The sequence below is a fragment of the Mobula birostris genome, chromosome 11, assembly GCF_030028105.1.
Source record: "Mobula birostris isolate sMobBir1 chromosome 11, sMobBir1.hap1, whole genome shotgun sequence".
NCBI lineage: Eukaryota > Metazoa > Chordata > Chondrichthyes > Myliobatiformes > Myliobatidae > Mobula > Mobula birostris.
The window spans coordinates 110,339,196-110,351,370 of record NC_092380.1 but is presented as its reverse complement, the minus strand read 5'-3'; the positions used below and the strand labels follow the sequence as shown (position 1 = coordinate 110,351,370).

Sequence of the window (12,175 nt, the reverse complement as noted above, 5' to 3'; positions counted from 1 at the left end):
AGGTCCTTTAACATCTTCCGGATGATGCTGAGGATGGTCTACGAGTCTGTGGTGGCCAGTGCAATCATGTTTGCTGTTGTGTGCTGGGGCAGCGGACTGAGGGTAGCAGACACCAACAGAATCAACAAACTCATCCGTAAGGCCAGTGATGTTGTGGGGATGGAACTGGACTCTCTGTCGGTGGTGTCTGAAAAGAGGATGCTGTCCAAGTTGCATGCCATCTTGGACAATGTCTCCCATCCACTACATAATGTACAGGTTGGGCACGGGAGTACATTCAGCCAGAGACTCATTCCACCAAGATGCAACACTGAGCGTCATAGGAAGTCATTCCTGCCTGTGGCCATCAAACTTTACAACTCCTCCCTTGGAGGGTCAGACACCCTGAGCCAATAGGCTGGTCCTGGACTTATTTCCTGGCATAAATTACATATTACTATTTAATTATTTATGGTTTTATTACTAGTTAATTATTTATGGTGCAACTGTAATGAAAACCAATTTTCCCCGGGATCAATAAAGTATGACTATGACTATGACTATGACTGGCATATGTGACAGCAATTAAACCAATACCAATACCAATACCAATATAAAAGTTGGCAGGTCATATTGCAGATGTATAAAACTTTGGTCAGTGCCGACCTGGAGTACTCTATGCAGTCTGGTCACCTGATTACAAGATGGATGTGAAGGCTTTGCAGAGAGTGCTGCCAGGATTAGGGAGTATTAGTTACAAGAAGAAGTTGAACAAACTTGGGTGATCTTTGGAGTGTCGGAGGCTGAGGGAAGACTTAATAGCCAATCATTTTTAATTCCTGTCCCCATTCCTGCTCCAACATGTCAGTCCATGGCCGCCTCCTGGGCCACGATGAGCCCACCCTCAGGGTGGGGGAGCAACACCTTATATTCCATCTGGGTAGCTTCCAACCTGATGGCATCAAATTTGATTTCCCCTTCTGGTTAAAAAAAAATCCCTCTCCCTTCTATCTTCTTCTATTTCCCACTCAGGGCTCTTACCTTCTCTCATTACCTACCTTTCACCTCCCCTGGTGACCTTCCTCCTTCACTTTCTCTCATGGTCCACTCTCCTTTGCTATCAGATTCCTTCTTCTCCAGCCCTTTACTTTTTCCACCTGCCTGGCTTCACCTATCACCTCCAGTTAGCCTCCACTCCCTCCCCCAACCTTTATATTTTGGTGTCTTCCCCTATTCCTTTCCAGTCCTGATGAAGGGTCTCAGCCCAAAACATCAGCTATTTATTAATTTCCACTGATGCTGCCTGACCTGCTGAGTTCCTCTAGCATTTCGGCTGTGTTGCTCTCGATTTCCAGCAGCTGCAGATTTGCTTGTGTTTGGGACTCAAGAGAAGTTTATAACATTATGCAGGACACAGATAGAGTAGACAGTCAGAGATTTTCCCGTGGTACAAATAGTTGAGGACATACATTGAAAGTCAGAGAGGGAAGATTAAAGAAGATGTATGGAACAAGTCTCAAGATTCGGAGGAGTAAATTTAGGACAGAAATGAGGAAGAACTGTTTTTCCCAAAGAACGGTGAATCTGTGGAATTCTCTGGCTAATGAAGCAGTGTAGGCTACTCATTAAATATATTTAAGGTTGGATAGATTTTTGCATAGTAGGGGAATTAAGGGTAATGGGGAGAAGGCGGGTAGGTGGAGAGGAGTCCATAGCTAGAGCAGCCATGATCCTATTTAACGGCAGAGCAGGCTCGACGGGCCAGATGGCCGACTCCTGCTCCTATTTCTTATATTCTTATGTAAGTTTATTACACAATTGGCAGGTGCTTGCAACATACAGCCAGGGGTAATGGAGTTAGAAGCAGACACAATAACAAATTTTAAGAGGCATTTAGATAGGCACATGTACAGGCAGGGAATGGAGGGATATAGACCATGTGAAGGCTGATAGGTCAGACAGCAAAGGAAACAGGCCATTCGGCCCAACTTGTCCATGCCAACCTACCTGAGCTAGTCCCATTTGCCCACATTTGGCCCACATCCTCTAAACCAGCGGTTCCCAACCTTTCTTTATGCCATGGACAGATACCATTAAAGAAGGGGCCATGGACCCCAAGATGGAAACCCCTGCTCTGAACCTTTCCTGTCCATGTACCTGTCCAGATGTTGTAATTGTACCTGCCTCCACCATTCACTCCATTTCTCCAGCACCCTCTCCATGAAAACCTTGCCCCTCAGGTCACCTTAAAATCTTTCCCTTCTCACCTCAAACGTGTGCCCTCTAGTTTTAGACTCCTCTAACCCGAGAAGGCGGTGAAAGCATCAATAATTTCAGATATGCAGATGACACTGTGTTAATTGCAAGTACAGAGGAAGAACTACAAAACTTAATTGATATAGTTGTTGAAGAAAGTGCAACAATGTGTCTATCTATCAATTGCAAAAAGACAGAATGTATGGTGATATCCAAAAAGAAGGAGAATCCTATTTGCAGGCTGAGAATAAATGGGGAAGACATAAAACAAACACAGAACTTTTGCTACTTAGGAAGCTGGGTGACATCATATAACCATACAACATATAACAATTACAGCACAGAAACAGGCCATCTCAGCCCTTCTAGTCTGTGCTGAATGCTTACTCTCACCTTGTCCCATCTACCTGCACTCAGCCCATAACCCTCCATGCCTTTCCTGTACATATACCTACCCAATTTTTTTTTAAATGACAAAATCGAACCTGCCTCTACCACTTCTGCTGGAAGCTCGTTCCACAGAGCTACCACTCTCCGAGTAAAGAAGTTCCCCCTCGTGTTACCCCACCTCGTGTTCCCCCTTGTGTTACATCAGATGGCAGGTGCGACGTAGACATCAAAAGAAGAATAGGGATGGTGAGAGACACCTTTATGAGAATGAAGAGTATACTGACCAATACCAAACTAGGCATGACAATCCGCCTCAGAGTACTGAAATGTTACGTTTATCCGGTTATGTTATATGGCTCAGAATGTTGGACAATATTTAGTAACATGAGGAAACGAATTGAAGCAGCAGAGATGTGGTTTTTGAGGAGGATACAAAGAATATCATGGATGAAAGGAATATCTAACGAGGATGTCATGAACAGAGCAAACACAAAAAGAGAAATAATGTATGAGATCATGAAAAGGCAGCATAACTTCATTGGACATGTGATTAGGAAAGAGGAGTTAGAATGCACGGTAATTATGGGAAAGATTGAAGGGAAGAAAGCAAGAGGAAGACAAAGACAAATAATGATGGAGACAGCAGCCAGAGAACTGGAAATGAATACCACTTGACCCGAAACAGGAGTGTGTGGGCCATGGCAGTCAAAGCTCAAACTGGGCACAGCACCTGATGATGATAATGATGATCCTGAGAAGAAGACCGTGATCTTCTATCTTATCTCTGCCCCCCTCATGATCTCATAAATCTCTATAAAGTCAGCCCTCGTGTGGAGTCACAGGAGATTCTGCAGATGCTGGAAACCCAGAGCAACACACACAAAACGCTGCAGGAACTCAGCAGGTCAGGCAGCAACTATGGAGAGAAATAAATCGACGACGTTTCGGGCTGAGACCATTCATCATGTGATATGCCTTCATTACCAACTGATCAATAATCAGGAATCAAATTTATTCGCCATACACATTTCCATATATTAGGTATTTGCTGTGGTGTAGGTTGGGGCATGGCATGCAACAAAAAAAATTGAACATTTATATGAATAAAGAATTATATAAAAATACAATTAGAGTTAAAGTTCAGGTATGGATTAAAAAGTGCATAAATACATAAATATATAAAAAATACCAGCATGTATTTACAATGTAACCAGCATAATAAACAGGGACACACACAAAATACTGGAGGAATTCGTCAGATCAGGCAGCATCTGTGGAAAAGAGTGAACAGTTAACATTTCAGGCCAAGGTTCTTCTTCCAGACTGGAAAGGAATGGGGAAGGCACCTTAATAAAAAGGTGGGGTGACAAGTAGGAGGACAGCTGGAAGGTGATGGGTGAAGCCAGGTGGGCAGGCAAGGTGAAGGGCTGGAGAGGAAGGAATCTGATGGGAGAGGAGAGTGGACCACAGGAGAAAGGGAAGGAGGAGGGGATCTGGTGGAGGTGATAGGCAGGTGAGAAGAAGAAGTAAGAGGCCAGAGTAGCGAATAGAAGAAGAGGGGGAGAGGGAGGGAGTTTTTTTTTTAACTAGAAGGAGAAATTGATATTCATGCAATCAGGTTGGAATATAAGGTGTTGGTCCTCCATCCTGAGTGTGGCCTCAACTTGGCATTGTGGACCATCATGTCAGAATGGGAATGGGAATGGGAATTAAAATATTTGGCCACTGGGATGTTCAGCTTTTAGTGGATGGAGTGGAGGTATTCAATGAAGCAATTTACAACAGATCTTTACTAAACAAAGTGGTTAAAGACACTTACAGTGCAGTACATTGATGGGGGCAATAGATTGAGGAGAATGGGGAGCCTAACGAGATGGTTGATCAGATTAACTGCATGGGGGAAGAAACAGTTAGCAGGTTGGGTGGTATCTGCAATGATCTTTCCAACCTGCTTCTTTGGCCTGGACACATTCAATGACCATTCTGCAGAGAAACAAGTTTAACATGGAAGCTGCTCCTGTAAGGAGAAGGGTGATCTCCTGCCACTTCGACAGTACTGTACTGCACGTTGCTGCAGTGACGCCTTACCGTCTGAGGGATGGCGCTGGCATCGGGGCATTCCTGGGAGGAACAGGGGGCGGAGAGCCAACAGACATTTCAGGAAGCTGGGAATATCTGTACGCCTGGAAGAATTTGAGAAGAAAATCAAAATTAAGCCATTCTTATTCCATCTTCCAAACAATACCCCCACCTCCCCACCTCGCTTCCTACCTCAGCAAATATTTATACTCATGCAAAACTCTAACAAGACCTTAAACACAAGAGACGCTGGAAACCCAGGGCTACACACACAAAATGCTGGGGGAACTCAGTGGGTCAGGCAGCAGCTATGGAGGGAATTACAGAGTCAACGTTCCAGCCTGGGACTCTTCATCAGTGTTGGTGAAAATGTGGGGGAACAGCATTGCTCTGGGGGCTGGGGTATGTGCTGGAGGTATGTCTAATAGGCTGAAGGGCATAAGGAAAATTGGAAATACAACTGGAATCGGTTTATTATTGTCACATGTACTGTGATACAGTGAAAAGTTTGTCTTGTACACAGTTCAGTATAATCAGATCATTACAACATTGTATTGAGGTACAGTACTGTGTAAGAGTCTTATGTACCCTGACTGTATATATGTGCCTAGGGCATTTTCACTATTCTGCACTTGTCAATGTGGCGGGAGCAAAGCATGTTGGCAATAGAAAGGGGGAGCACCACGAGAGGGGTGTGAGACAGGTGGCAGGGGAGTCCCAGGGGAGGGAGGTGGTGCGGTTGCAGGCACAACCAGCCCTGAGACACCAGGCAGGCTGAAATGAGATTCCAAACAATTGGTTTATGGATCATTACAGAATGTCTCTCTGGTGTTTCCCCCTCCCTCCCCTCTCCCTTCCCCTTTACCCATATATGATTCCCCTCTCCCTGTCCCCTTCCCACTCTCAGTCCACAACAGAGACCCATATCAGAATCAGGTTTATCATCACTCACACATGTCATGAAATTTGTTTCTTTTTTTGCGACAGGAATACAGTGCAATATATAAAATTACCACAGTACTGCGCAAAAGTCTTCAGCACCCTAGCTATATATTTGAGCCTAAGACTTTTGCACAGTATTGTAGAACAAGGTCAAACAATAACAATGCAGAATAAATTTGCATAGAAAGTATAGTGCAGATAAGCAGTGTGAGTCACAATGAGATCAGGAGTCCATTTTATCGCACCAGGGGGCAATCAGTAATCTTTTATCAGCGGAGTAGAAGATGCCTTCGAGCCTGTGATATATGCTTTCAGGCTTTTGTATCTTCTGCCCGATGGGAGAGAGAGGAAGCGAGAATGCCTGGGGTGGATGGGGTCTTTAATTTTGTGGGGTCTTTATTCATGGTAACTGCCCTAAAGGTTCATGATGTACAATTTAACTAATAAACTTGGATCTTGAATCTTCTCAATATTCTTGAATAATAGACCTATTCAGATCACCTTCAACCTTAACAGCTCAATTGTTTTGGGAAGATTTCAGATTTTTGCACTTCTGTGCAAGGGGGCAGCTGCCTCAAAGCTCTAGAGACTCCTGTCAATTCTGAGGGCTGGTACTGTCTGTATGGAGTTTGCATGTTCTCCCTGTGACCATGTGAGATTCCTCTAGGTGTCCCGGTTCCCACCCCCACCCCACATACCAAAAGCATTCAGATCAGTGGGATACTGGCCACTGTAAACTGCCCCCAGTGTTTGGAAGAGGGGTGGTATCCCAGGGGAGTGGATGGGAATGTGGGGAAAATTAAATGGGATTGCTGTAAATGGGAGCTCAGTAGTGGGTGTTATGACATCAGGCTAAAGGGCCTGTCTCCTTATCACCCTTTTCTCATTGCTACCATCAAGGAGGAACAAAGTTCCCTCTAGTTTTTTTACAGCCCCATGGACCACCCATTGCTCTGAACAGGAAATTTTTACACAGCCTGAAAAAGTGTGTAGTAATTTAAATGTGTTTTTTTTGTAATATGCATATTATGAATATTTAGAATGAAATATTTTTGATTTTACTTATTAATTGCAGGGTATAATGAAATACAGTGAAAAAGGAACATTTTTCATGTTTCGTAATCATTTAAACTTTGATGGCATTGGCATTCATTGGGCCAGCAGTTTATTAACAATGAGCGCCCACTTCCATTCTGTGTTTATTGTTACAATTTGGAACTTGGACCTCTATGTTCAAGAATAATTACTACCCCACAACCATCAGGTTCTTGAACAAAAAGGGATAACTGCACTCACTCTCTCACCTATTGAGATGTTCCCACAACCAATGATCTCACTTTAAGGGCTCTTTATTTTGTTATTTCAGGCTCTCATTATTTATTATTATTTATTTATATTTGTGTTTGCACAGTTTGTTTTCTTCTGTACTCTGAATGATCTTTTATTGATCCTGTTTATAGTTACTATTCTGTAGATACACTGAGAATGCCTGCAGGAAAATGAATGTCAGGGTTATATGTGGTGACATATATATATGACACTGGTGACGACACTGGTGCAAAGCTGTATGGGTCCTAATGCCCTTCCCTTGGACAATGTCAGTGTTGTGGAGAGGGGAGACTTGCAGCATGGGCAACTGCTGGTCTTCCATACAACCTTGCCCAGACCTGCGCCCTGGAGAGTGAAGACTTTCCAGGCACAGATCCATGGTCTCGCAAGACTAACGGATGCCTTTATATATACTCTGTTAATAAAAATTTACTTTGACTTTAACAGTGTTGTAACTTGAAACACTGACAATGTAACTACTATATATTGGAAGCTCTAAAATGTTTTGAAGTAAAATTTGTGGTGCATTTTTATTTAGAAAAGTTATGGATCATATTTATTAACGTAATTAATTACAGGGTATTTCACAATAATATTAACACATTATTATGTTATATATTAACATATATTATTATGCCTCACTATAGGAAGGATGTGGAAACCATAGAAAGGGTGCAGAGGAGATTTACAAGGATGTTGTCTGGATTGGGGAGCATGCCTTATGAGAATTGGTTGAGTGAACTCGGCCTTTTTTCCTTGGATCGACGGAGGATGAGAGGTGACCTGATAGGGTTGTATAAGATGATGAGAGGCATTGATCGTGTGGATAGTCAGAGGCTTTTTCCCAGGGCTGAAATGGCTAGCACGAGAGGGCACAGTTTTAAGCTGCTTGGAGATAGATACAGAGGAGATGTCAGGGGTAAGTTTTTTACGCAGAGAGTGGTGAGTGCGTGGAATGGGCTGCCGGCGACGGTGGTGGAGGCGGATACCATAGAACCATAGAATATTACAGCACAGAAACAGGCCTTTTGGCCCTTCCTGGCTGTGCCAAACCATTTTTCTGCCTAGTCCCACTGACCTGCACCTGGACCATATTCCTCCATACACCTCATCCATGTACCTGTCCAAGTTTTTCTTAAATGTTAAAAGTGAGCCCGCATTTACCACTACATCTGGCAGCTCATTCCACACTCCCACCACTTTCTGTGTGAAGAAGCCCCCCCCCGAATATTCCTTTTAAAATTTTCCCCCTTCACCCTTAACCCATGTCCTCTGGTTTTTTTTCTCCCCTAGCTTCAGTGAAAAAAGCCTGCTTGCATTCACTCTATCTATACCCATCATAATTTTATATACCTCTATCAAATCTCCCCTCATTCTTCTACGCTCCAGGGAATAAAGTCCTAACCTATTCAACCTTTCTCTGTAACTCACTTTCTCAAGTCCCGGCACTACTCCTGCTACACTGGTCTCACACCAGTTTGCCCATAAAGCAAACAGGTCCGCGGAGGATGCCATCTCAATAGCTCTTCACACTGTCCTGACACACCTGGAGGGAAAGGGCACATACGTGGGGATGTTGTTTGTTGATTATAGCTCTGCTTTTAATACTGTCATCCCCAGCAAGCTCATCTCCAAACTCCACCAGCTAGGCCTCAGCTCATCACTCTGCAACTGGGTCCTGAATTTCTTGTCAGAGCGTTCACAGGCAGTGAGGCTGGTCCCTCACCTGTCCTCCACTACTATCCTGAACACTGGTACACCACAAGGTTGTGTATTGAGTCCCATACTCTACTCCCTCTTCACTTACGACTGTGTACCTGCATTTAACACCAATACCATTGTCAAATTCGTAGACAACACAACAGTGATCGGGTTGATCTCCGGCAGAGATGAATCAGTGTGCAAGGCGGAGGTACAGAACTTAGTGAGCTGGTGCTCAGAGAACAACCTGTCTCTTAATACAGCAAAGACTAAGGAGCTAATTATCAACTTTGTAAAGTCACAGGATGATGAGTACGCTCCAGTCTACATTAACGGAGACATAGTGGAGAGAGTGTCCAGTTTCAGGTTTCTGGGAATACACATCTCAGAAGACCTTACATGGCCCACTAACACCACAACAATAGTTAAGAAAGCACAGCAACGCTTGTTTTTCCTCAGGACGCTGAAGGGAGCTGGTCTACCTGAACAGATGCTGGTGACCCTTTACCGCTGTACCATAGAGAGCATCTTAACATACTGCATCTCTGTGTGGTATCCCAGTTGTACAGCAGCTGATAGGAAAGCACTTCAGCGGGTCATCTCTGGCGCACAGAAGATCATCGGGACACAGCTCCCATCCCTGGAGGACACCTACAGCTCCCGCTGCCTAAGGAAAGCTACAAGCATCTGTAAGGACAATACACACCCATGCAATCATCTGTTTGAACTTCTTCCATCTGGCAGACGTTATAAGATTTTCTATGCCTGCACTTCCAGACTGAAAAATAGTTTTCTCCCCAGAGCTATAATTGTTCTGAACCAATCGATCAGGCATCATCCATAAATTTGTTATATTGCTACTTTAATACTGGTTTTATGGTCGTCATGAGTTGTGCTTTTGTACCACTGGACATCGCTTGTACTGGCTGGTTACTTGATTTTATTTATTGTTTATTTATTTTATTTGTTGTTTTATAGCATTGAGTATGAGAGTTGCAAACTCATTTTCGCTGTATTGGTGCATGACAAATTGTACTATGCAATGACAATAAAGATATTTCATTCATTTCATTTCAACATCCTTGTAAACCTTCTCTGCACTCTTTCAACCTTATTAATATCCTTCCTATAATTTGGTGACCAAAACTGCACACAATACTCCAAATTCGGCCTCACCAATGCCTTATACAACCTCATCATAACATTCCAGCTCTTATACTCAATAAAAAGGCCAATGTACCAAAAGCTCTCTTTATGACCTGTGACACCACTTTTAGGGAATTTTGTTTCTGTATTCCCAGATCCCTCTGTTCCACTGCACTCCTCAGTGCCCTACCATTTACCCTGTATGTTCTACCTTGGTTTGTCCTTCCAAAGTGCAATACCTCACACTTGTCTGTATTAAACTCCATCTGCCATTTTTCAGCCCATTTTTACAGCTGGTCCAAATCCCTCTGCAAGCTTTGAAAACCTTCCTCACTGTCCACTACACCTCCAATCTTTGTATCATCAGCAAACTTGCTGATCCAATTTACCACATTATCATCCAGATCATTGATATAGATGACAAATAACAATGGACTCAGCACTGATCCCTGTGGCACACCACTAGTCACAGGCCTCCACTCAGAGAAGCAATTCTCTACCACCACTCTCTGGCTTCTTCTATCGAGCCAACGTCTAATCCAATTTACTACCTCACCACGTATACCTAGCCAATGAATCTTCCTAACTAACCTCCCATGCGGGACCTTGTGAAAGGCCTTACTGAAGTCCATGTAGACAACATCCACTGCCTTCCCTTCATCCACTTTCCTGGTAACCACCTCAAAAAACTCTAATAGATTTGTTAAACATGACCTACCATGCACAAAGCCATGTTGACTCTCCCTAATAAGTCCCTGTCTATCCAAATACTTGTAGATCCTATCTCTTAGTACTCCTTCCAATAATTTACTTACTTCCGACGTCAAACTTACCGGCCTATAATTTCCCGGATTACTTTTAGAGCCTTTTTCAAATAACAGAACAACATGAGCCACTCTCCAATCCTCCGGCACTTCACCCGTAGACACCAACATTTTAAATATATCTGCCAGGGCCCCTGCAATTTCAACACTAGTCTTTACCTTACCTTACTTTATTGTCACCAAACAATTGTTACTAGAGCATACAATCAACACAGCGATATTTGATTCTGCGCTTCCCGCTCCCTGAAGTACAAATCGATAGTAAGTATTAAAAATTTGAATTATAAATCATAAATAGAAAATAGAAAAGGGAAAGTAAGGTAGTGCAAAAAAAAACCGAGAGGCAGGTCCGGATATTTGGAGGGTACGGCCCAGATCCAGGTCAGGATCCGTTCAGCAGTCTTATCACAGTTGGAAAGAAGCTGTTCCTAAATCTGGCCGTACGATTCTTCGAGCTCCTTCAAGGTCCAAGGGAGTACCCTGTCAGGTCCTGGGAATTTATCTACTCTGATTTGCCTCAAGATAGCAAGTACCTCCTCCTCTTCAATCTGTGTAGGTTCCATGACCTCACTACTTGTTTGCATTATTGCCAATGACTCCGTGCCAGTTTTCTTAGTAAATACAGACGCAAAAAAACCATTTAAGATCTCCTCCCATTTCTTTTGGTTCCATACATAGCCGACCACTCTGATCGTCAAGAGGATGAATTTTATTCCTTACTATCCTTTTGCTCTTAATATACCTGTTGAAACTCTTTGGATTATCCTTCACTTTGACTGCCAAGGCAACCTCATGTCTTCTTTTGCCCTCCTGATTTCTTTCTTAAGTATTTTTTTGCACTTTTTATACTCCTCAAATACCTTACTTGCTCTATTTCCTATACATGTCATACAACTCTCTTTTCTTCTTTATCAGAGTTCCAATATCCCTTGAGAACCAAGGTTCCTTATTCTTATTCACTTTGCCTTTAATCCTGACAGGAATATACAAACTCCGCACTCTCAAAATTTCTCCTTTGAAGGCCTCCCACTTACCAATCACATCCTTGCCAGAGAACAACCTGTCCTAGTCCACGCTTTTTAGATCCTTTCTCACTTCTTCAAATTTGGCCTTTTTCCAGTTTAGAACCTCAACCTGAGGACCAGATCTATCTTTATCCATGATCAAGTTGAAACTAATGGTGTTATGATCACTGGAACCAAAGTGTGCCCCTACACACACTTCTGTCACCTGTCCTAACTCGCTTCCTAATAGGAGATCTAATATTGCATCCTCTCTAATAGGTACCTCCATATGTTGATTTAGAAAACTTTCCTGAACACATTTTACAAACTCTAACCCATCTAGATCTTTAACAGTATGGGAATCCCAATCAATATGAGGAAAATTAAAATTCCCTACTATCACAACTTTATGTTTCCTGCAGTTGTCTGCTATCTCTCTGCAGATTTGCTCCTCCAATTCTCGCTACTGTTGGACGGTCTATAATACAACCCCATTAATGTGGCCATACCTTTCCTGTTTCCCAG

General features: G+C 43.1%; 1 protein-coding gene across 1 annotated transcript in view; it reads right to left on the bottom strand.

Annotated features, from left to right (window-relative positions):
• Positions 1-12,175, bottom strand: part of kiaa1549la (KIAA1549-like a) — a 260,253-nt gene that overhangs the window by 25,535 nt on the left and 222,543 nt on the right. Inside the window, exon 20 of the mRNA XM_072271383.1 lies at positions 4,714-4,808. Within this exon, the coding sequence (XP_072127484.1) occupies positions 4,714-4,808 (95 nt within the window). The remainder of the gene's footprint in view (positions 1-4,713; positions 4,809-12,175) is intronic.